The sequence below is a fragment of the Bicyclus anynana genome, chromosome 9 (assembly GCF_947172395.1).
Source record: "Bicyclus anynana chromosome 9, ilBicAnyn1.1, whole genome shotgun sequence".
Classification (NCBI taxonomy): domain Eukaryota; kingdom Metazoa; phylum Arthropoda; class Insecta; order Lepidoptera; family Nymphalidae; genus Bicyclus; species Bicyclus anynana.
This window is the reverse complement of record NC_069091.1, coordinates 11,944,071-11,969,968: the sequence shown is the minus strand read 5'-3', so window position 1 is coordinate 11,969,968 and position 25,898 is coordinate 11,944,071. Positions and strand designations below refer to the sequence as shown.

The following is a 25,898-nucleotide window of genomic DNA, read 5'->3' as shown; positions in this document are numbered from 1 at the left end:
GGTTATAGGTTGATTTCTACATAATGTGGATCATCTGTTGCTTCAAATATCACAACATCTTTTAATTAAAAATAAGATATTGAAGGTCAAAGAGTTCTAGAAACCTATTATAAAAAAAACCCTAAAAAACTCTAGAAAAAATTGCGAGAGCTACAGGTATCTTAATGTATTGCACATAATGTTGCAAGCAGACAAAGAATGATGTTTTTTTGTAGACACTCAATTAAAAAAACTAATTGCCTTATTTTCAAAAATACATTACATATAGTTTTTTGCGATATCAATTACCGACTTATATCGTGATCATGTAGGTACAAAAATGATAAAAACACGCTAAAATTTGTTACAATTGGTTAAGTTTGATAATTTTTCACGCAAAAACTTCTCACCGGAGTTTCTAGATGAAACTTTATTGTAACACTAGTAGACGCCGTAAGGTTTCACCCGCGTGGTTCCCGTTCCCGAAAGAATACGAGAATAAAATATAGCCTATAGCCTTCCTCGATAAATAGGCTATCTAACACTGAAAGAATTTTTCAAATCGGACCAGTAGTTCCTGAGATTATCGCGTTCAATCAAACAAACAAACTCTTCAAGCTTTATAATATTAAGTATAGATTTGACGGCAGATTGGTGCATTGATTCATCCTGCATGTAAGGTCGTGTGATCAATTCCTACAACTAGAAAATGTGTGATGACTATTTGTTCAATTTGACGGCCTCCGTGTCGCAGTGGTATGTGCGATGGATTTACAAAACGGTTCTGGGTTCGATTGAGATTGAGATTTTCTTAATTGGTCCAGGTCTGTCTAGTAGGAGGCTTCGGCTAGTTACCACCCTACTGACAAAGACGTATTGCCAAGCGGTTTAGCGTTCCGGTACGATGTGTAGAAACCGAAAAGGGATATGGATTTTCATCATCCTCCTATAACAAGTTAACCCGCTTCCATCTTAGACTGCATCATCACTTACCAGAATTGTAGTCAAGGGCTAACTTGTAAAGAATAAAAAAAATAATAATGCTTTCTACGGTCTGTGTGGTTTACATATAAAATATAACTAAGTCATATCCACACCTACGTCACACAGAATACTTTTTTATTTTTTTATAGCTTCTTTACATATATCACTCAAAATTACTCTGAGCATCACCCCCTACTGAGTTACTATCCCTACTACTGAGTCAATTAAAATTGTGTTTTACAAAGGGCCGGGTATAAGATACCCCACCTCACTCACGGCGGGTTAAACGATAGCATTTTTCACAACTCGGCAGCAATACAAACAAAATGATGACGTGAGCGAAGAAAATAGTGTATAATGTCAATAATGCGACTGATTGCCCAACGATTATGTGACCTATCAGTATGACGCAAACCATTATTATTTATAAACAAAGTCTGTAACTTTCCATTAGAATAATCTAATGTAATGAAAGGGACAGAGGTCAAAAGTCATCGCCGGCGTTTTCCGACGGACGTCCACAATCACAGGAAATATTTCCTGTAGCAATTTATTTAATTTAATTATGGATATCCAAGATTTGTATTATTTTCGAATGACCCACATCATCATCATCATCATATCAGCCGATGGGTGGACGCCCATCGGCTGCAGGACATAGGCCTTTAGTAGGGACTTCCAAACATCACGATACTGAGCCACCTGCATCCAGCGAATCCCTGTGACTCGCTTGTTGTCGTCAGTCTACCTGGTGGGGGGTCGATCAACACTGCGCTTATTAGCGCGGGGTCGCCATTCCAGCACCTTGAGGTTGGGGTCCCATCGGCTCTTCGAACTATGTGCCCTCCCCATTGCCACTTCAGCTTTGCAACTCGTTGAGCTATGTCGGTGACTTTGGTTCTTCAGCGGATCTCCTCATTTCTGATTCGATCACGCAGAGATACTCCTAACATAGCTTGTTCCATCACCCGCTGTGTGACTCTGAGCCTTCTTATGAGGTGCATAGTTAGCGAACAAGTCCCACATAATTCATCATTACCCTCATATTTTCATGGCCAGCTACAGGGCCAAGCCTCCCTCCTTATAGAAGATGGTATATGGAGCACCAGCGGACGTAAGCGACTTCGTCCGCGTGAAATTTAGTTCTTCACAAATCCCTCGGGAACCATGGATTTTTTCGGAATGAAAAGTAGCCTATGTGTTAATCCAGAGTAAAATCGATTTCCATTCCAAATTTCAGCCAAATCGGTTATCGGTTGCGGTGTTAACGAGTAACAAACGTCCATACAAACTTTTGAACAAAATAGAGTTTAAACTTGTCATGTGTTAATTTCAGTGATTTATTTACTAAAATACAAGTAATTTCATTTTTCGTGCACATTTTGACGAGCAATTCTTAAAAACAACAACATCGAAGAATTTTTATGTAAGGAACATTATGTAGTTATTACGTCACAGGTGCGGTAACTTGTTATTTGTAGTGATGTGCCGTTCGAAGTGTTTCGGTTCGGAATCTTCTTTCCTTGGAGTAAATCCTGCAAGCATAACAACACTTTTACAGTGAAGGAAAAACATCGTGAGGAAAACTGCATACCTAAGAATGTTCTCAATTCTCTGCGTGTGTGAAGTCTGCCAATCCGCACTGAGATTGTACATATGTTTTCTGTGGTAGATAGCTTGGTGGACTTTTGATCTAACACCTCTCATTCTGAGAGGAGACTAGAGCTCAACAGTGAGCCGAATGTGGGATGATAATGAATGATAATGAAATATACTATATTACTATATTTTCTCAAATGATTACTTTCATTTGAGAAAAAATGTAGTTATTTTAAAAGAGAGACACATCAATTTTCTTTATGTATATGTAGTATATACCTATTGATTTGGTAGTCGTAGCATAACCAGAGTTGTGAATAACCTTTAATTTTGACGGCCTCCGTGGTGCAGTGGTATGCGCGGTGGATTTACTTGACTGAGGTACTGGGTTCGATCCCCAGCCGGGCCGATTGAGGTTTTCTTATTAATTGGTCCAGGTCTGGCTGGTGGGAGGCTTCGTGGCTAGTACCGCCAAACGATTTAGCGTTCCAGTACGATGTCGTGTAGAAACCGAAAGGGGTGTGGATTTTCATCCTTCGCCAAACAAGTTAGCCCGCTTCCATCTTAGATTGCATCATCACTTACCATCAGGTGAGACTGTAGTCAAGAGCTAACTTGTAGACAATAAAAAATATATATATATTACCTTAAAAGCGCGTCGAAATCTCCGCGACATAAGCCCATAAAGTATCGGGTTAACTGCAGCCGACATGTAGCTGTTAATCGAGCTGAGATATATAAAAACTCGCCATAACTGAAAGAGAAAAACAATATCATTGAAAGTGAACGTTGTCCTAAAAAGATATCAAATATGTGGAATAATTTGCCGTCTTTTGTCCGTGCCAGTAATTCATTTGCCATTTTTAAGTTTCGTTTGAAACGTCATTATTTGTCGTTGAATTAAAATTTTATTTTTCGAGGTATTTATTTTATTGTTATTTATTATTTATGTAGTATATATTTTTTAGTTGTAATATATTATGTAATACATGTAAATTTTAATAATATATTTACGTAATATTATATTATATTTATTTAATTATTTATATATATAATTACAATTAATGTATTGCACCTTCCCGCTCTTTCTTCGCAAGTTCTCTCGTCAGGGGTTGCCTGGTAGAGATTACTTTTAGTAATAAGGCCGCCTTTGCATGCTAAGTTTAATTTATCTTTTTATTGTTTTAATTTATAATTGTCTTTTTGTGTACAATAAAGTATTTCCTCTTCTTCTTCAAATATTGTGATTACTTCCCATTACGAATGAATGAAACTAGCTAGAGCCTAATCGATAGTATAAAAAATATTGCGATTTTTTTTTAAATAACAATATTTTTTATGCTATGTATTTTTAAGTAATCCGATTTGTATATGATTGAGTTCCAGGGAAGGTTATCTTGGGCAGGTAATTCATTAGCATTTTATTTTTCCAAAAAATATACCTAGGTATATAATTATTTTGTTTAACAAAACATCTTGACGTCAACATGTTTTTCATTCATTTTAAATTCAAAAAAATATGAAAAATTCTTCCTTTTCAAGTTCAACAAATGACTTGAATTCCTTGAGTTCTGTACATTAATTTAGACGAGTATGAAACCAAATGATGAGTATGAGCTGTGATAGCCCAGTGGACTAACTAACCTCTGCCTCCGATTCCGGTGGGTGTGGGTTCGAATCCGGTCGGGGGCCACCACGCTGGCCCAATGCGGATTGGCAGACTTAACACACGCAGAGAATTGAGAAAATTCACTGGAGGTCTCCTCACGATGTTTTTCCTTCACCGTTTGAGACACGTGATATTTAATTTCTTAAAATGCACACAACTGAAATGTTGGAGGTGCATGCCCTGGACCGGGTTCGAACCCATTCCGGAATTGGAGGCAGAGATATCCACTGGGCTATCACGGCTCAAACCTTTCCTTCAAACGGTTTTCCTTAAGTATTCGCTTAAAAACTTTATATAAGATAGACTTAAAAACTACATACACGTTATTAAAATGGTAATCTATGCAGGAGGCTTCGCTGGCAGGGAATCTTAACATTATCCGTAAAACGCTTCCTTAGTAGTTCTAAATGTATGCAAAAAGTTTTATTTAGTTTGTTACGAGGTACGTGACTGTCGGGAATAACATTCTAAAAAGGTTTGTAAAATTTTCTATACAAATAATATTACACACAACATAGAAAACACGCTAATGCTTAATACCATCGCCTATAATAAAGGAAAGTTAAAACATTTGGAAAAAACAATCAATACGGTTAAAACGTAATTGAAAAATATCTATACTAATATTATAAAGCTGAAGAGTTTGTTTGTTTGTTTGATTGAACGCGCTAAACTCAGGAACTACTGGTCAGATTTGAAAAATTCTTTCAGTGTTAGATAGCCCATTTATTGAGGAAGGCTATATATTTTCCCAGTATTCCTACGGGAACGGGAACTACGCGAGTGAAACCGCGCGGCGCCAGCTAGTCTTGTAATATAATAGTTTAAAAAACTAAAAAATGCGCTTTTAGCACGCGCTATAAATTACAAATGAAATGAAAAAGTTTCTTCGTATTCCTGACAGCAAACCCTTTCATTTGATACCCATATAATGAGGGTGCATTTCAAATAGCCTGTCCGCCATCTTGGACGTCCGCCAAATTGTATTTGTATTGACGTTTCTTAGCTAGTCATTGTTTGTGTGTTTGCATTGAATAGGCTCCGAAACTACCGAGCCGATTTTAAAGATACCTTCATTGTTAGGCAGCTACACTATACCCGGGTACTATAGGCTATATTTTATCCTTGCATTCCTAGGGACCGGTAACTACGCAGGTGAAAACGCGTGGCGATTGCTATAGCAGGGGGCGATGGTTCCAACAACCCGATTCCTATCGGGTTACCTTTTAAACATCTACAAGTTTTACGGATGTTAATATATTTTTTTTTGTTTTTTTTTATTCTTTACAAGTTAGCCCTTGACTACAATCTCATCTGATGGTAAGTGATGATGCAGTCTAAAGATGGAAGCGGGCTAACTTGTTAGGAGGAGGATGAAAATCCACACCCCTTTCGGTTACTACACGACATCGTACCGGAACGCTAAATCGCTTAGCGATACGTCTTTGCCGGTTGGGTGGTAACTAGCCACGGCCGAAGCCTCCCACCAGCCAGACCTGGACAAATTATGAAAATCTCAATCTGCCCAGCCGGGGATCGAACCCAGGACCTCCGTCTTGTAAATCCACCGCGCATACCACTGCGCCACGGAGGCCGTCAAAATGTACTCAGCCAAAAAAACATTAACTGGTTACCTACTAGAAAATTTCAGTCTTCGCCACTGTGATATAGTTAAATATACTTACGTTGTAATGGTCCTGGTATCGAAGGCTTGGAATAAGTATCATTATCCGTAGCACGGTGTATGGAGACCAGCATATAAAGAAAAATGCAGCAACCGCAGCTAAAATATGAAAGGAATAAAGTCCAGTTCAATATTTCGATTCTTTTGTTTAGTTTCTCAATAATAATTTTTATAAGGGTACCCACACAGTCAATAATATAGCCAATATTATGACGATGTGTGGTGTATTTTTCTATTCAATTATTTATTTAGATTTTTTGTCTGTAAAATTTAAGTCTAATTAGTCTGTAGACACGTGAATAATTACCTTAATGGATAATTGTATTTCTCATATAAGCGAATTTAATGTAATTCGTTTGAGAAAAATAAAGATCATAAACCCGTATACTGTAAATAAATAGTTAGATACCTACGCCCTACACTGACCCCTATATTGACTTTAATCAATCTGAACCACTATCGGTATAGGCAGTTTTTCAAACATTTGATCTTGGAACTTAACAGAAAAAAACGTTTTAAAATATTATTGTATAGGTACTAATATTATAAAGAGGTAAAGCTTGCGCTGTTGTAGGGGGTAATCTCTGGATGTACTTTAAAAACTAATCTCTTTTATCAGTAGACAGCCACGTTATCTGTGAGTGTCATAGGATAGCTTTATCCCCGTATTCTTACGGAAACGGGAACTACGCGGGGCGTCGGTTTATATAATACTAGCTGACGCCGCGCGGTTTTACCCGCGTGGTTCCTGTTACCGTTGGAATACGGGGATAATATATAGCCTTCCTCGATAAATGGGTTTTCTAACACAGAAATAATTTTTCAAATCGGTCCAGTAGTTCCTGAGATTAGCGCGTTCAATCAAACAAACTCTTCAGCTTTATAATATTAGTATAGATAAAATCAGCATTTGTGCTTACCCAACATTTTAACTGCTTTGTTTCTGTTTTGCTTCCCATAGACAACGCTGGGTCGAGATGCAGCTTTGTTGGACTTCAACTTTATGGCTATCATCACGTACATGCCAAATATTACCGTCATCGGTATACCGTAGAAAATAAACAGCTCCACAGCTACCAAATATGTTTTCTCCTTGTCGGGGACAGTTAAAAAGCAATAAACGTTCTCCTTCCTCTCCACGAAATAAACATAATACACACTGGGAACAGAGAATATCGAAGACACCACCCAGTTAACGATAATTATCTTGAAAACCCGCGAAGTTAAAAGGAGTTTTTGTCGAAGAAAGGGTTTCGCTATAACAAGGTACCGTTCTATAGTGAAAGCTAGTATTGTTAACACGCTGCAACTGCTAAGAAGATCCCACAATAAGAAGTGAATGCGGCAGCCTTGTTCGCCCAAGGGATAGAAATCTGGTACCCATATGATGTATATTTCAACAGGAACGAAAATGGTTACCATGAGGTCTGTTATAGCAAGATTGAGGAGGTAACAGTTTGTCGGTGTTCTCATGCTCTTTTCTCTGGTGATGACGGTGCAAGTGCAGATGTTTCCAATCAAACTGAGGACCATGAAAGTGGTGAGGAAAACGCTGAGTATGGTTTTAATTAAGAAGCTTTCTTCGAAGGAACTTTTGTCATCGTAGTCGTAGAAGGAGAGACCTATTCCGTATGACGCATATGTATTATTTTCTCCGTGCACAGTTTTGTTTGCACTTGTCATTATGTCGTGTTTATGGGTCGGGCACGTCCTATCGGATGTGGAGCGCGAGGGTGAAACTGTCGAACGTATGGAAGCTTTGCGAGGAAGCCTTGGAAAGTTCTACAGGGTGTTCGGAACGTTTTAATTAAAATCATGTCAGCACGTTCTATTGTGAATATGTTTTTTTGATGTTTATTTTTTAATAGGACTGAATGATTGAACCATCGCCTTGATGTAAAAAGAAACGATATGAGTTTGACGTGTTTGTCTGTCTATGTCTGTATAACTTATAGGATAAAAAACCAGCCAAGTGCGTGTCGAACCAAGCGCAGTGTAGGGTTCTGTAGATTAATTTAGCACTTTAATCCTAAGGGATCCGTGCAATGCTCAAAAATATCGATACAGGTACCGCACACTATGGGATATACGATAAAAAATTTATCCTCACTTTGCATGTAAGGGAAAAATAAATCCAAAAAAAATTACGGAAGGACGGACAGACGGACATGGCGAAACTAAAAGGGTTCCTTGTGAAAAGACCATTGACAAGGTGGGAAGACGAAATTAAAAAACAGGGACATTGGACATCTTTGGAGGAGGCCTTCACCCATTCTGGGGTTCTTGCGTAATAAAAACAAACCATTAATGTACTAACACATATTTAAGTTTTTTAATAACCAAATTAATCTAGATTACTAACATAAATTCTGTATAAATTATGCAAGAAATAAAAGGCTTTTTTATTTTTATTTTATTTTATAATATGTTTCATGATCATCATCATATTAGTCGATGGGCGTCCACTGCAAGACTTTCCGTAAATCCGCCAGCATCCAGCGGATCCCTGCGATTCGCTGGATGTCGTCAGTCTCCCTGGTGACCAGCACTGCGCTTTCGAGTGCGGGGTCGCCATTCCAGCACCTTGGGACCCCAGCTTCCATCGAATCTTCGACCTATGTGGTCCGTCCGTCTATTTCCACTAACATAATATGTTTTGCAGTGACGAACTTCAATACTTTGTTTGATTTTTTTTGTAAACCATAATAAAAAAGGAAAAAAAGTGTCTTTTTAAGAGCACCATAAAGATAAATGTAATTGACTGTATCCAAACAAGCGCTAAAATTGATGGCAACCATAGCGAGGCGACAGTCGGCCCTAATTGAAATTGTAATGTAGTATACTACGGCGCGGATGTACTCATATATATTATATATACCTCATATATATCATATATACTTTCACAAAATTATTTTCTTTTCATAAGTCTATTTATACCCCACTACAGGGTGTGTCTCTTTGTTAGAAAGGGAATATCAGCGAGGTAGCTTTAAATTGGGTTGGCGGGCATAGAGCATGTTTGGCTCTGAAAGGACTTATCACCATTATAAATCTATTTTAACGGCCCAGGTTAAGGCTAAGCCGTCCTGATAGGTTGATGGGCGTGGATAGTTAGGGTAATAATGTTTTTATTTAACGACCACAAGCAGTGTGCTTGTGGGAGTTTTCAATTTGTACATAAACATATATGCAATAAACATTGTATAAGTATTTATATGTTTGTATACCTACAAATTTATATCATAAAATCCGCTATCTTAGTACCCATAACACAAGCTAATTTAACAGACAGAGATTTGAGGTTAAGTAGTAACGTGTGTATTGTGTAAGTATAAAAAAAATCTTGCTCCTCTTCTGAAAATTATCTCTCACATGATCTCATAACGATTATTACTGACAGGTATATTGTTGTCAATAGACCTGCGGCCTAATTCACTATTTTGGTCTTTATTATCAACTTATTGAAGTGGACAACAAAGTGTCATCTACATACTATATGATATACACCGTAAGTACCGGATGACGTTTGTAATTTGTATCATAGTATGTGGATGACATTTTGTCAATTGATTTGTTTTTAATTTTGATGAGTTGATAATAAAAACCATAATAGGAAATAGGCCAGCTGATATCGTGCTAGCTAATAATTGTTGGTATTACTGTTCCACCTGACGATAATCTGGTTAAAGCCGAAAAGGAAAACTAAACTAAATTATCATCAGGTTCAAATCATACCATAAAAAATATACTATATAAATACACAGAACTCAGTTCATGGTGACACCCAGCTGTCGTCCAAGCTGAAAATCAGCGCTATATGACCTACTAGCTGACGCCGCGCGGTTTTACTCGCGTAGTTCCCGTTTCCGTAGGAATACGGAGATAATATATAGACTATACCCTTCCTCGATAAATGGGCTATCTAACACTGAAAGAATTTTTCAAATCGGATAGGTAGTTCCTGAGAGTAGCGCGTTCAATCAATCAAACACACAACAAACAAACAAACTCTTCAGCTTTATAATATTAGTATAGATTATATAAGGTCATGTAGCATTCTTATGCTAAGTTGGGGTCATATTCTGGGTTATGCCACACATCCCAGAGTATTGGAGATATTGTGATGGTTGGTATAATGTTGATATAAATGCATTTTTCTCTCGTTATTTCTAATTTAAGTAACCAGAGTAAATAGTAACATTATGATTCATAAATAAAACAAACACGTTATATATTTCTAACAATCTATTTTTAACATTTTCCTAATTTTCCATACAAATATTTAATAAGTAATAATCAAACTTTAAATATTCTTAAATATCACATTATCCGTCACAGTCAAAATGTCTCTACACATAGGATATTGCAAAGCATATCTAATAATCCGTTCTGGATTTGTCATTTTGTACCAAGATTTTTTACAAGTTACACAAATATCTACTGTGAATGTTCATGTAATTCTTTATGTAATTCTTCGAAGCCCCATTCTTGGTGCGTGCCGTCTCCTGTCCTCTTCACCCTCTTCTCAATAACATCTGGTGACACTGTTTTCAGATCGTATGCCCAACCGATTTTAGCCATAGTATCAATAAACAGTTTTGAGAAGTTTAATGAGTAATTCCCCAGTTCAGCGGTCTTATAGTCCCATGGGAATGTATGATGGTAATTGTGGAAACCCTCTCCAAGTACAACCAGTGATACTGACTTGGTTTCTACAGGGTTGATGAATTTGTCATACGGCTTGCTGCCCCATTTGTGAGCTGCCGAATTGACCAACCAGGTAACGTTTAGGACGTAAACGTATCGGAAGATTGCGCTCACAAAATAGGCATTCCATAATGATTCTCCCCATAGAGTTGGTATGTATGTTGGTAGGATGAAGCAAACCAATGGCATAAGTATCAGGTAGTACCTGAAAGGAAAATATAAAATTGTTATTGTTATTACAAAATATTTGCCTAGTGGGAGTTTTTAATATTTTCATACTGTTACTATCGCGTTGAAGTAAACGCGAATTTGCAATTGAAACAGTTGTGCACTAGTGCCACGAGATGGCGCTGTTTCAATTTCTTAGAAATTCGCGTTTACGTTAACGCGATTGTAACAGCATCAAACTGCCACTAGGCTCTCTGTATCTGGATGGACAAAAGTTAATAGTAGAGGAGCCGAAGAGGGGATTTTTGCAGTTACTCGAGCGCGGCAGATAAACATAAGGGACTATACCTTACACTTTGTCGAGTACCTCCACCGAGTATGAGCCCTTAATATTGGTTTATAATAATTAATATACGTTTAGGGCAACCAAAAAAACTAACTTCATAAATACTCAACCAGCACGTCAGATTAAGATAAGGTAGGTGAGTTGATAGCTAAAAACTGCACATTTCGAAAATTTGACGATTTGAGCGTAACGTAATGGAATGGGAGGGGTTTCAAAGTTACAAAATTAAACCCTTATATTTTAGTGCTCGAGCTACGAGTGCGATTAATTTTTTACTTATTTTTAAGGAAATAATCTCCTAATTAATCGCTAAAATTTTCTTACAATTTCAGTAAGCCAAAGTAATAAAAATTGTTTTTAAAGTCTTTTTTCCACCGCTAAAAGCGGAAAAAGTAAATAACCATTTATTCTTCCTATAATTTAATCTACCAAATGTAATCGGTCTCAATGACGCTCGAGTAACTGCAAATTTAGCATCCCGGGCTCCCCTACTATAAAAAAAACGCCACTTTATATCTCGTTGAGTGACATAAAAAATGTGATGTTGTTCAAACGTTTAAATAACTTTAAATATAATCCAAAGACTTATTTTAAAGTGTTCATTCTCTCCAGATACATTTCTAAGGGATTAGATATTACTTGGCACATGTTCCAAAGGAATATAACGGGTAACAACAATTAATGGTAATTATACTGCAAGTAAACGGCTAGTTCGTGCCAACTGCAATAATAACAGCATTCTTCCGCTATCACCATATGTTTCAAGTATTTTCTCAAAACTTCCAAACAAAAACTTAAGCAGTCTAATATATTTAGCATATTTTTAATTTTCAAAACTAAGAAGATAATCTTTTGTTCATTGATTTTATATTTATCATCATCATCATCATTACAATTCCTACCAGCCGATTGTCGTCCACCACTGGACAAATGCCACTTGTGAAGACTTACAAGCTCCATTAAGTCAGTCCATCATCCAGCGGCTCACTGAAACCCGGTTGATGTCGTATGACACGTAGTAAGAGCAGTTTTTGGTGTGAATTCATAATTCCAGCACCAGTTTCCTTCGGCATTTTTAACTACGTGAGACTTAAGTTAGCGACAAAGGATTCATATCTTAGGGGAGCTATGTCGGTAACTTTTGTTCTACTCTCTCTGACCGTATGCCTTTTTATGAGACTCATAGTTAGCACCCAAGTCTCGGACCCGTGTATACGAGTGTGTATGTGTGTGTGTGTGTGTGTATTCGAAAACTTTTTCTTCAGGTACTATTCTATATCTGATTGGGTATCGCAAATTTCCCAAACGTTGCCCAGCCGAGTTGGAATCTGCAACTCACCTTTTCAGTAACTCAGGTCAGTTTAGGATTTTCTACTTTCTAAATTGTCTAATGTCTGGTTTGGTGGTAGGCATCGTCCGTACCTAGTTACCACCCTACCGGCAAAAACGTACCGCAAAGCGGTTTAGCGTTCCGGTGCGATGCGTGGAAACCTTCAGAGGTATGGGTAAAATGAAACTGTGTCAAGAAGCGCTTTCATCTTAGATTGTATTGTCACTTAACATCAGATAAGATCGCAGCCAAGGACTAACTTATTTTATTTAAAGATTTGATTGTTTGTTTGCATTGACAAGGCCCCGTAAGTACTTAACCGATTTTAAGAATACTTTCAATGTTGGGAAGCTAGACTATCCCTACTTGCTAAAGGCTATATCCCCGTATTCCTACGGGATTGGGTACTACAGGAAACCACGTGACTTACTTTTTCTGGAATCGCAGCACAGGATCAGCCCAGAGGTCGCTCATATCAATGGTGTGTCCTTTCGCTTTGATCTCAGGGTGTTTCCTCACAAGCAACCAGCCGACGTGGGAGAAGAAGAACCCTCGTGTTGCATTGTGAGGGTCAGCATCGGTTTCTGAGTACTTGTGGTGCATTCGGTGGTCTCGTGCCCAATCGAGTACAGAGTCCTGGTGAAATAGAAAACTGACTTGAGTTGTATGTCAATAAAGAACTGACGGCCTCCGTGGCGTAGTGGTTTGAGCGGTGGGCTTACAAGGAGGTCCTGGGTTCGATCGCCAGCTGGATCGATTGAGGTTTTTTTAATTGGTCCAGGTCTGGCTGATAGGAGGCTTCGGCCGTGGATAATCACAAGGACAAACTTGTAAAGATAAAAAACCGACTAAAAAGCGTGTCGGACTACGCATAGCGTAAGGTTCCGTAGATAAATGAGCATTTCAAACCCAATGTAGAAAAAAATTAAAAATGCTTCTTTCACATCCACAATATTTTCAGTAAGAACAATCCTATCCACATAATGGGATAGACGAGAAAAAAATCGTTCTTTTTTATTTTTTGATAAACAACGAACTGTTCAATTAAATCGTACGATCATGATTTAATCGAATCGTAGTCTTAACGATTATGATTGCGATGAGATTCTATAAAACTAAACTTTTAAAGACTATACCATTAAAACTGAACGTCTGTAGTCCGGAATACTCGCTTTAATTATTCTATTCAAAACTCAATGTCATTTATTTCAAGTAGATTCAGTTTACAAGCACTTTTGAAAATTTGAAACGTCATACACATAAAGTGGATAGTTTCCGTGTGCCCCTACAATTTATCATCATACAAAATCGCCAGTCATGACCACCATAGCCAACGATATTTAAACCTATAGACATGTTACCTGCCTACAAAATCACCGCAAAAAGTGATACTAATTCAGCAACTCCACTGAGCACACACATGCACAATTTTGTGTTTACTAACATTATTTATTTATGTTTATACAGTTTTTACGGAACACACAACTCGACATTGTAGATATTTAGGTACTTATTATTTGTTCAAATAATTTTCGTTGTTTATTATGCGACTCAATGAAATTAAGACCATTAGCAGCTTTTGTTAGCCTCAGTTTTAGCGCGTTAGTGACATATGTATTATCTCTATTATAATATCTTTGTAGCCAATACATACTCTTCATATAACATAACCGATTCATACGAGTATATTAATGCGCTGTCGTTTGTCAGCACGATCAGTGTTGTGACTTGTAAGTGTACGTGTTTTGTGTTAAACAGGTAAATATCACTTTAACTATTGACCTAAAACAGGGGCGTAACTAGCCGTATCACTGATACGGGGTCCCCAGGCTACGGGGTTCCTTGAGTGTGAAAGTAAAAATTAGTAAAATTTAATCCACAATCTCACTTAATCTGGTGCTTCCCGGAGAAAAAAAGCTGCTAAGTCGATTTTCGGGATTTGTCGCTCTTTTAATAGCCCCCCAACTAATTATGATGCAGGACCCCTCCAAGGCAAGCTACGCGATTGCTAATAAGGTTTTTTAGGCTACTATGTATTTTATCTGAGACTAACTTTTACCGGCTTCGCTTGCGTTTTTAAATTGTACAATTGAGTGATAATTATACCTAAAAATCTGAAAAAATATAATAAAATCAGAGGTAGGATCCGTAGCCAATAAAAAAGATTCCAACGAATTTGAGAACTTCCTTCTTTTTACAAGTCGGTAGAAAACTCTGAGTCTTGACTCTCTCGCGCCTATCGTTCTCTCACGAGTCTTGCCGCAAGCGACTTGTGTTTGATACTCAGGTAGCCTTCCGTTTATGGTGACCGCGACCTGCGACCGCGCGACCCACTGCTTAGTAAGAATTAATATGGAGCACTAAACAAAGACGGTCGCGCGACGCGGTCTCGGGCTTTGTTTAGTTCTCCATATAAATTGATACAAAGCAGTGGGTCGTGTGACCCGGTCGCATTCGAAGGTCGCGGTCGCCAAGATCGGAATGATACCTTTATGTTATCGTTCGCGCACAACGCGACATGTCGAATGTCAATTGCACGCTACTGCATGTATCCCAGCATAGATATATAACTACCAGATGTAGCCCTAAAGTGACTTTGGATTGTAGAGCGTGACAGGCTTATGTCACTCGGCTTTTATTAAAAAGGGACACGAGATTTTTTTTTGTCACTTTCAGCATGGTCGATTTTTTTGTTTGGCAAACGTCGAGTGTTTGATTGATGTTTGACAAACACAAAACGTATCCAAGCAGTTATTTAAATTTTAGTAAATTGAGTATTATGTGGTACAACATTGCGGTTACGATATTAATTTATAAGTTATTGTGGTGGGGTGTTGTATTTTAGGCTGCAAAAGCCGCAGTGAGCGGAAAATCGAAGGAATTACATTTCATTAGTAAGAAACCATAAACTTCATTGAATGATAATATATAGCCTAGATTTGTTGGAATTCGAAGCTAATTGAATGTGATAAGCGTTTACTAGAGTATCTTCAAAGGCAATATTTCGTATTTCGCTATATTTCAAAACCTAACCTTCTTTTTATTTACTTCAAATGTGACCATGTCCCACCTATTAACCCAGATGAACCTACCGACCCATACATGGGTTCGTCAAAATAAAAAAATCTACCGTCATTATTTGATTTATTTAAACCAAGTTACACATTTTTTTAGAAGCTGTAGTTCATAACTGTTATTTGTAGTGACAAGTAACGCGGTGAATTTATTATTTTCTTGGTGTTTCACGTGATTGAATATATTTTTATTGGAAATTGTAAAACATGGCCTCAAAAAGGTAAGTTTATAAAATACTATTGTTTTAATTTTAAAAGTATAGAAGTAAAAATAGAAACCAAGTAACATTTTAGTATTTATGTTAAAAATTAAATAATAAAAACCTTACTTTTTGACACTTTTATATGGCCGCAAATTCTATGAACCCATGTATGGGTCTGTCGGCACAACCATTATGCATTGAAAGTTTTGACTAAAAATTTTGTTTTTTCCGTCTTAGATCAAATCCTTTATCGATACACGAAATTTTGAACGGGTTAAAGAATAATGATAACCCGGTCTCTAAATGCATAAAATTTGAACCACCAGATAACGATAATACTGCTCGATACTGCGGATACTGATGAAGATTCAGGAGAAGAGGATAATATTGTTATACATAACCTGCCTGGTTTAGATTTACGTGCACCTGCTAAAGCTAATTATGGCATCAGACTGATTCTGAATCGGAGACTGAAGATGAGATTTCTTTCGCTAGTGTACTAAAAAGATCTCGCATTGAACAGCCGCTTCAACAGCTAAGGTCATTTACATCTGCCGAACTAGAAGATTGTCCTCCACCAAACAAAACGTACGAATGGAGGAATCGACACCGACCAAATGATTTTCCTAGTTTCCAGCCCTTAGACGGCCCCAAAAATATGTTACGTTCTCTGATAAACTATTTTGGCCAATTATTCAATGAATATTCCTTTATAGTGGATATGTATGCTTGCCAAGATGTCGTATGTATTGGAGAAACACGTCCGATTGTGAATTTTCTCTCGTGAATCAATCTCTATCTTGTGACAGACTTACATACATCATATACCATTTGCACTGTTGTGACAACTCATTGATTCAAACCGTAAGTGATAAACATGCTAAAATGTGGCCTTTATTTAGCTTGCTAAACAATGTTTTTCAAGAAAACGCATACGTTGAAGAGATGCATAGTATTGATGAGGTTATGATTCCTTACTACGGCGGTCACAGTTGTAAACAGTTCATCAGTGGGTAAGCGAATTAGATGATGATACAAATATTGGATTGGGGCTGCTCATCTAGGGTAGGTGTAGGTGATTTGGTTCGATCCTTACCAAGGACAGTCCGGACAATTACCAGCTATTTACAAGAAATTTGGACTTGGTGGTAGCAGTGGGTATTGAAAACAAACAGAAGGCGTGAAAAACGTGAACCTTGTCCTGCACCTAAAAGTCACCTTGTAAATATAAGACATGATAACATCAGTCACCTAATAAGCTATGATATGCAAAGCATGTAAAAGAAACTGCAATTATATTTGCGTGAAGTGTACATCATAAAGAGTGTTTTCTTATTTACAATTCAGTATAAAATGTTCGCAAAAACTTTAATTTTAATTTTAATAATACTTTTATTCAACAAAAAGTCTTTTATTTTTGCCTCAACACATTGTTAATAACTTCGTAGTAAATAGTATATGTAATGCCGACCGACCCATGTATGGGATGTCATTTTCCAGCTTTTCCGAGGAACACAGATTTTTTTTATTATTTTTCCTGAAATACTGAGGCAATCATTAAGAATATATAAAAAAATCGCAACTTTCTAAGGCAAAAATAGTTTCAGGCTTATCTGGGTTAAACTACCACTAAAATAAAAGAATTAAGTAATTTTTGGTAAGACGCTGTAACTAATTCTTAATAAAGTAAAGATATTTTGTTATGATGGCTAGACATGTGTTATTAATATTTAATATTAGAGGATATGCGCGATTTCTCCCGCATAAGTAGTTCCCGTTCCCGTAGGAATTTTGGGATAAAAAATAGCCTATGTGTTATATTTCAGGTTATTTGTGTGCCAAAATTTGGGGAAATCTGTTTAGTAGTATTTGCTGAAAGATTACAACAAACACACACTCACAAACTTTCACATCTTTAGTATCAAGAAAGATCAGCTGAAAGTTTAAAAGCCTGTGCTCCTACCATAGGCAAGAATTGTAGGCAATGGACTTATATCATGTTATGATTTAAGTTATCACCGAAAACACAATTAAATAATACAAAGTTCTTTTATTATCTGAAAGAATCTTACTCTAATCTATCTGATCCTATTTATCGTAGTAGGACTTCAATTAATTATATTTGTAGATTACCCCAAAAACGTGTAAATAAATATGTATGGCAACATTTTGTTATGTAATTTATGAATGCTAGTGTAGTGTACATAATAATATAATACACACGCACACTTATAACCTTACATAAGGCTGTCTCACGGGCGGCCACGCTATGGCTACGTCTAGTTGTTCTAAGTCTATGTATCCCAGTATAAGGATTTAACCTCGAGATATCAAGTTGTTTACACCTTTATTTTGGTTTTCTAAAAGTTGTTTGAAACGTCTCAAAAGTCTCGTTTTTGTGTTTAAGTTATTAAAGGTCATTTATGCCACAAAAAACTGTTTATCGTGACCATCTCGTTTTTCTCATTTACAGTTTATTAGCTCTCATTCCAAGGTAGGTCTTATTAGACTGGGGTACCTGACATCCTGTAGGCGTTGCAGTTGCGTTTTATTTTAAGAACGACATAGTCTCATTTTAAACACACGAGGGTCCCTTTCTCTTTGACGAGCCATAATCGTGAACATACAATCATGTCTTATCATACCGGCACATATCTACTTATATAGTTAGGTGATAATATGTCGCTACTTGAACAGCTCAGTTAAAATGTCTAGGCTGTTAACGAAACGCTAATCATCATTAGTGCACGATATATACCTAGATAGTTAACTTTTCAAGTGCGACATAATATTACCTTCGATTTCCTATGTTGATAATGAAATAGCGGTTTACATAACGATTTTCTTAATTACAGTACCCATATCACTATTCACTTGAGCAGTCAATATGGTGAAGGCCAGGAAATGGGTCGTCAAAAAACGCTTCGACGGTATTCCCAAAATATCGGATTTTGAAATCATGGAGTACGAACTGCCACCGCTCAAAGATGGTGAAGTGTTGCTCAAAACCGAGTGGGTCAGCGTGGATCCTTACCTGCGTGCATACAACAAGGACATTCCTGTGCCATACGACCAGTTTAGTTTCCAAGTAGGAGTGGTTCAAGAGACAAAGAATCCCAAATACCCAATTGGCACTAAAGTAGTCACCCACAAGGGTTGGTGCGACTATGTTATTGTAAAAGAAACTTCACCTAAAGTAGGTGAATTCCCCGAAGAGCTTACATACAAATTGCCAGATTTGCAAGGCCTGTCACCTTCATTGGGAGTAGGCGCCGTTGGAATGCCGGGAGTCACAGCTTACTTTGGATTCCTACAACTATGTCAACCGAAAGCTGGAGAGACAGTAGTGGTGACCGGAGCAGCGGGTGCTGTAGGCTCACTGGTGGGTCAGATTGCGAAGATCAGGGCTGCAGAGTCATAGGTTTCGCTGGTTCCGAGGAGAAATGCCAATGGTTAGAAAAGGAGCTCGGTTTCGACAAAGCACTGAATTACAAAAAGGTGGACGCGCAAACAGCTTTGAAAGCGGCCGCGCCTAATGGCGTAGACTGTTACTTCGACAATGTTGGAGGCGAACTGAGTAGTATAATCGTAAGCCAGATGAATCCGAGAGGCAGGGCGGCAGTTTGCGGCAGCATCAGCTCTTACAACGACAACGAGATGCCCAAAGCATCAATTTTACAACCATATTTAGTTTTTAGGGAATTGAGGATTGAAGGATTTATGGTTTGGCGTTGGATCGACCGTTGGACGGAAGGTTTCACGCAGTTGGTGGCTTGGATCAAGAGCGGCCAGCTGAAACCAGCGGAGCATGTCACGGAGGGTTTCGACAAACTGTACGATGCGTTTGTTGGAATGCTGGCTGGAGAAAACACCGGTAAAGCTGTCGTTAAAATTTAATTCAGTTTTCAAAATCGATCGATCGTAGATCATTAGATGGGCCTCAAAGCGTCGCGGAATTGTCATTGGTTTCGCACATTGAGTACGTCAACACTCGTACCACATTTCTCTTTATTCATATCGTGGCTTGTGTTTTTACACTTCCAAAATGAACACGAAGGCATAATTAAGGGATTAAAATAATAAAAAAAAGTAAATATTTTTTTTAAGTCCACGTCCACTCACAGCATACGTTTGTTACGTACTAAGATAAGATGTGCGTGCACGTCTTTGGGTAATGACATAAAATTGTGCGTTCTTTAGTTGAAGGGGCCCATCTAACGATTTATATCGATGACTAAGCGAATAAAAACATCTGATTGAACACGATTGTTTTCTTTATTTAGAATAGGTATCTACCTACTACATACCTATCTATTTTTTATTTTTATAACCACTTGAAACCATTAACACTATACTATCTTTACTGTAAGAGATCTAAAGGTCAACAAGCAGTTAGTTTATTAGGTATTTGTTTGTGCAGGTGGTTAAATATAAATAAGGCACATAATGATGACTAAACATCAGTAGCGGACTATCGAAGGCCCGGAGCGGCAAAATTGACTAAGGCCCACGTTTTGAAAGTTGATATAATTTTATGAACTAATATACCGCTTTCAATTTACGTTTCTTTTGGTATTCTATTTTCTTCTTCGTTTTATCGTTATCAATATAAAATAATCAAATTATCTAAAATCAAAGTAAATGTAGGATTAAAACGATTAATATATGGACATGCTTTGCAGGAATGTCCACATATTAATTTTTAACGCTTCTCTTCCTGGTAGTGATATTACAGCCGTGTGTGAACACACCTTAAGGTCACAGAATAGATAAGTAATAATGGCTACATTATAAGTCAAAGGGTATCATAATAATTGTGGAAGTTATAAGTAAACAAATGAGAGAAATAACTTGATTAACTTGACATTGACTTTGACCGGAAATAATTATGCCTCGCGTGACTAAAACGTGAAAGTGCCGAATTATTATTATTCTAAATAGCGGACGCCCGCGACTTCGTCCGCGTGAAACTCGATGTAAACTTTCAACTACCTCTACCTTCCCTACCCTACCCCTATCAGTTCTTACAATTATTAGTAAAAAGTTACTTGTTGATGGAGCATCAGCAATACAAAAACGTATAATTTTTATCAGCCTGTAAATTTGTTAATAAACGGGTTTCGATGTCATACTCATACGTCGACATCTGTATCTAATTAATAATATCCAAACTATTTTAATTTAATTTCACTTTTCGTAATATAAAATCGCCCCCCTTAAGGTTATGGGCTGGCAACGCCCCTGCTCAGGGGTCCAAGTGTTAGAGCATTTAATATAAAAGATTGTGTATTAATTTTAAGTATTAAGGTCGTAGCTCATTAGAGACTCCCGGGATCCGGCCCGCACCGCCTCATCGCTAGGCGTCCACTTGTGGTCGACAGGTAACGCAGCGTTGTCACCAATGAACCTTGCGTGGCCAACCAATTTTCGAGTAGTCAACAGCGAGTAGTAGCTGCCAACAGCGAGCTATCATCGAGTGGTCCACACGCAGATTGCGCGTGGACACCTCGCGAGCGAGGCGATTCGGTGATGGTACGGAGTTGATATAGTGAGCGCATGCCCATACAAATCCGTACGAAGAATACTAACCACTCGAAGCGAGGCGGTGCGGGTCGGGTCCCGGGAGGCTCTAATGAGCTACCTTCAGATTTATCTTGTTAATTTGACTAGATACTGATAAAATACTCATAAGTTAAAGGTTGAACTTGGAAGTTCAAAATTACAGACATGTGAGATAACAATGTTCGTCTCAAGTGAACACCTGATGTAACCGTGCTGGACCTGACCTCGATAAAGAGACATAATAAACTTGATAACTATATTATATGTACTATTTTGTTGTTGAGTCATGATGCAGTCTAAAATAGTATCAAGCTAATTTGGATATAGTACTGTTTATTGACCGTTACACACTGGTTTTTACATGACAGAGGGAACCAATGATGTTAGAAGACAAACTAGGTAGATAGGTTATATGTGGACCGCAAGTGGCACGTTAAAACTACGCTAATTAGCAAACTTGAGCCGCTGAAATATTTTTTGTGTGCCGGTTGTAAATATCAAATGTGGTCTAGTAACCAAAGTATCTACCTCTTTTTTCTTCTAACATCATTTGTAGGAACCCAAACGATTTAGCACGATGTCTTTTACGACGTTAAAGCCTAGGGCATGTAGTATGTGGCACCTCGATTCTCGTTCTACAAACGCTAACGCTTCGATAATAAAAAAATGTATGACACTATTATCGAATTATTATGCTTGTAAACTAAGCCTAATTGAAATAAGTGATCTTTGACTTCAACTTTATATTTACCCCAGGCTGGTATCGAATCGAAAACATAAATTAACCTTTTTGGCTTAGGTATAGTTCTGGATTAAGGATAAAGCCTAACTCTGCAGTACCTAAGCCATTGAAAAAGGCTTATGATGATAATGATGATGATGATGATGATGATGATGATATACCTGGAACGCGAGGGTGTTGAATAAGGTGAGCAACATTCGAAGCGGAAGCTTAGCTTTGTACGACTTGTGCGCCCAAAGACGGTGAGCTCCCGCTGTTATCCCGAGACCGGATGACAGGTACAGTAGCACCGCTGTAAATAAAAAAAAGTTTTTTCATTTTTTTTTTAATTTCTAAATACATAATTATAGCAAGCAAATTCGTTCGTAACACTCCCGATGGTCCGGGCCGGGAGGGGCTTAGCGATGCCCTGCGTGCACGATTTCACACCCGCGCAGTCCTTTCCCCCCGTCGCCCGCATATCCTGGGAGTGTCATCAACGAACTTGCCAAGCTATAGCCATTCTCATAAACTTGATGATTTTGTAACTAAATATTATGTTATTTTAATTTATATTCTAATTATTATGTTATTTTAATAACTATATTAGACATTAAAGACACATTTAGGTACTATGTTATATAATAACCCTGGCAAAGTGCATCAGCGAATCCTCCCATCCCTTTGAATATTTTAATGTTTTTAACGAACAATTTGCCAGTATCCATCCAGTCCTGGCAAATTGTTCAATATATACCATTTCTGTTTGTGTAAGTGCCGCAGGCTCCTTAAGAAGACCTCAGCGGCGTGTATGGGGGGTTGGGGCGAACGCAAAAGCATCGCCTGATAAGGCCCGAAGACAGAAAGGGTATAGATGGGCGGAACGACTCTCTAAGGGCGTCTCCTCTGAGACTCGGACCTCGGCTAGCCGCTAGAGAGCCGTTCTGGAAAGGTGTTATGGCCTGAGTGTCTCAACCGGGGCGCCCGCGAGATCGTGAGTTAAAATCCCACGTCCAGGTGACGTCAGATATCGGGGACCTCGTCTTAGCCGGCGAAGACGCTGTGTAGCTTGTGTTTGTGTTGCCTGGGAAGCATTGTTATGTCATCGTCAGGATTGTAAAGGACGTTTTTTTGTATTATTTAGAGAGTCTGGGATAACCAGACATACCTCATTTTTTGAAGAATTAATTAATTTGTCACTTAAATGTAACTTAAAAACCTCAAGGTACCTATGTCAGAAAAGGCGTACGAATTTTAATATACTCGTATGAATGCGAAAGGTCATTCATAACGAAATCTCGGAAACCGCTTGATGTTCAAAGTTGAAATTTGGCATTGAGGTTGTTTATACTTAGTAGACTTCCACTAAAAATGGATTTTGTGACAGGGCCGAATTAAGGAGGTCTAAGGGCGGACAAAGTCGCGGGCGCTAGCTAGTTACTAGGTACATATAAGCTTACCAAGACTACGAAAAACTATGTGCATAATATTTATTACGTTTCATTTAAAAACGGACACCTACCGCGGAGCATATAATTATAGTTAAATATAGGCTAAAATAGCCGAGAGCCGTGATAGCCCAGTGCATATGACCTCTGCCTCCGATTCCGGAGGGAGTGGGTTCGAATCCGGTCAGGGGCATGCACCTCCAACTTTTCAGTTGTGTGCATTTTAAGAAATTAAATATCACGTGTCTCAAACGGTGAAGGAAAACATCGTGAGGAAACCTACACATCCGAAAATTTCTTAATTCTCTGCGTGTGTAAAGTCTGCCAATCCGCATTGGGCCAGCGTGGTGGACTATTGGCCTAACCCCTCTCATTCTGAGAGGAGACTCGAGCTCAGCAGTGAGCCGTATATGGGTTGATAACGACGATAGGCTAAAATATAGATTATTTTATAGATAAATCCATCACAAAAGATTTTATCAGTCCGAACACATTTGTGTAAAAACCCATGTTTTGGTAATTTTATTGTTAAGACTAATAAAAACTATATTCTTGAAGATTATGCATACAAAAAAATATAATTTCAAATTATAATATAAACAAGTAATAATATACTCGAAAAAATCTGAATAACTCGTGGATGAAGTCGAGGGCGTCCGCTAGTATTATATATAAACATAGTTAAAAATAAAAAAAATTAAAACCTGTATTATTGAAAAAATATTTAAGGCTGTACCTAAGTTTCTTTTCACTTCTTAAGAAGAATACTTTTTAATCAAGTCAATGATACACACTACTTTTTTATTTTATCAACAAATATGCGAGCATATCAGCAGGGGAAATCCAGTATTAAATATTTTGTAATTGAAGACAACCCTAACGTTGTCCGAATAGATAAAATAATAATAATAATAAGAATTGTCGGTGAATAAAACGGTAGGCTATTAATTTTGTTCGAACTGAATTGCACCGTATGGTGTCAAAGCGAGAGTCGCTATTTATTTAAATGACGTCGTAGAGTGAATCTTCTGTACTTGTACATATGTATTCTGTGCCCCCGGCATATCACTGAGAATCATCAAGTCTGTCATTTTAGAGTATCGAAAGCGAGAGCGGCGATAAAATAGCACAGCTCGTAGTTTTCGAGGAAAAAGTAATTTTAGAGCTCACATTCTACCCAAATGAACCCGGCGTTTAGTTCCAGGTTCAAAAATAAAATGATTTTCTTTTTATGAAAAAAGTAAAAAGTCCAGTATATTTTGGTCATGGTTATTCTATATAGGAAAATGCTTTTTCGTTGTTTTAGGCTCGTTGGCAAAAGAGACTTTAGTATATTTTTGTTGTGCATTTACCGACACCCGGTATAACCGATATTCAAAAAGGTTCTCAATCAGAATATTTATTTACAAGAAACATTACATTTTATCTTACAAAGATGTATGTTACGTTACGTTTGTCTTTTTTTTATTATTTACAAGTTAGTCCTTGACTACAATCTCATCTAATGTTAGGTGATGATGCAATCTAAGATGGAAGCGGGCTAACTTGTTAGGAGGAGGATGAAAATCCACACCCCTTAGGTTTCTACATGACATCTACCAGAACGCTAAATTGCTTTGCAGTACGTATTTGCCAGTAGGGTGGTAACTAGCCACGACCGAAGCCTTATACCAGCCAGACCTGGACCAAATAGGAAAACCTCAATCGGTCCAGTCGGGGTTCGAACCCAGGACCTCGGTCTTGTAAATCCACCGCGAATACCACCTGCGCCACGGAGGCCATCTTACTCTTTTTTTGTTTAATGATGGGATCCTGGAGAAATCGAGGAAATCTTTGGAAAATCGTAGTGATCAATTGTATTGTGTATTGAGAACTTTTTACCTATACTATACTGTTTACCAACAAAAAAAAATAAAAATGAGGTAGGGATAATTGTAATTAACTTCTTATTAAATTAATGAAAATAAATTTCGATTAATAAGCTTAGAACAATAAGATATGGTTAATATATTTTAGATAATATTTTATAAACGGACCATACATAATTTAAAATAAATAAGTAATGAAATGACATGCATTTTCTACCTTCATTTCTAATTTCTTTGTTGGTAAACAGTACTCATCAAGAAAGGCTGTAGTAAAGATGCACTTTTGCAAAATCAAAATCAAAAATCAAAAATCATTTATTTCAAGTAGGCTCAGTTTACAAGCACTTTTGACACGTCAGTTGACTATTTGTAAAGATTCTACTACCGGTTCGGAAGGCAGGTTCTGCTGAGAAGATACCGGCAAGAAACTCAACAGTTGCTCTTTTGAAAAAGTCATACAGTATTATAATTTACAATTAATAACAATTACTGTTTACATTTTTTATAGTTTTACTTTCTGTGTGAAGGTGGAAGCTGATCCAACGACCTCCAAGCA

The 25,898-nt window shown here is 37.6% G+C and overlaps 2 protein-coding genes and 1 pseudogene across 3 annotated transcripts in view; 1 reads left to right on the top strand and 2 right to left on the bottom strand.

Annotated features, from left to right (window-relative positions):
* Window positions 1-2,294: 2,294 nt before the first annotated feature.
* LOC112043954 (neuromedin-U receptor 2) lies at window positions 2,295-7,758 on the bottom strand. The gene is made up of 4 exons (XM_024079649.2): window positions 6,836-7,758; window positions 5,917-6,014; window positions 3,209-3,316; window positions 2,295-2,498 (listed from the first exon to the last, which is right to left on the bottom strand). The coding sequence occupies exons 1-4, from the start codon at window positions 7,596-7,598 to the stop codon at window positions 2,400-2,402; spliced, it is 1,068 nt and encodes a 355-aa protein (XP_023935417.2). The 5' UTR covers window positions 7,599-7,758; the 3' UTR covers window positions 2,295-2,399.
* Window positions 7,759-10,142: 2,384 nt separating this feature from the next.
* Window positions 10,143-25,898, bottom strand: part of LOC112043943 (acyl-CoA Delta-9 desaturase) — a 34,645-nt gene continuing 18,889 nt past the window's right edge. For both annotated transcript variants that reach the window (XM_052883493.1, XM_024079630.2), the window contains exons 3-5: window positions 22,209-22,339; window positions 12,897-13,102; window positions 10,143-10,827 (exon numbers count right to left, since the gene is read on the bottom strand). In XM_052883493.1, coding sequence (XP_052739453.1) covers window positions 10,353-10,827; window positions 12,897-13,102; window positions 22,209-22,339 — 812 coding nt within the window. In that variant the 3' untranslated portion in view covers window positions 10,143-10,352. The remainder of the gene's footprint in view (window positions 10,828-12,896; window positions 13,103-22,208; window positions 22,340-25,898) is intronic.
* LOC112043944 (prostaglandin reductase 1-like) lies at window positions 13,660-20,004 on the top strand (annotated as a pseudogene).

Coding starts and splice junctions, on each gene's coding strand:
- LOC112043954 (XM_024079649.2), bottom strand. CDS start 7,598: ATGACAAGTGCAAACAAAACTGTGCACGGAGAAAATAATACATATGCG. Junction 3,317..5,916: donor GATACCAGGACCATTACAAC/GTAAGTATATTT, acceptor TTTCTCTTTCAG/TTATGGCGAGTTTTTATATA. Junction 2,499..3,208: donor GATTTCGACGCGCTTTTAAG/GTAATATATATA, acceptor TTATGCTTGCAG/GATTTACTCCAAGGAAAGAA.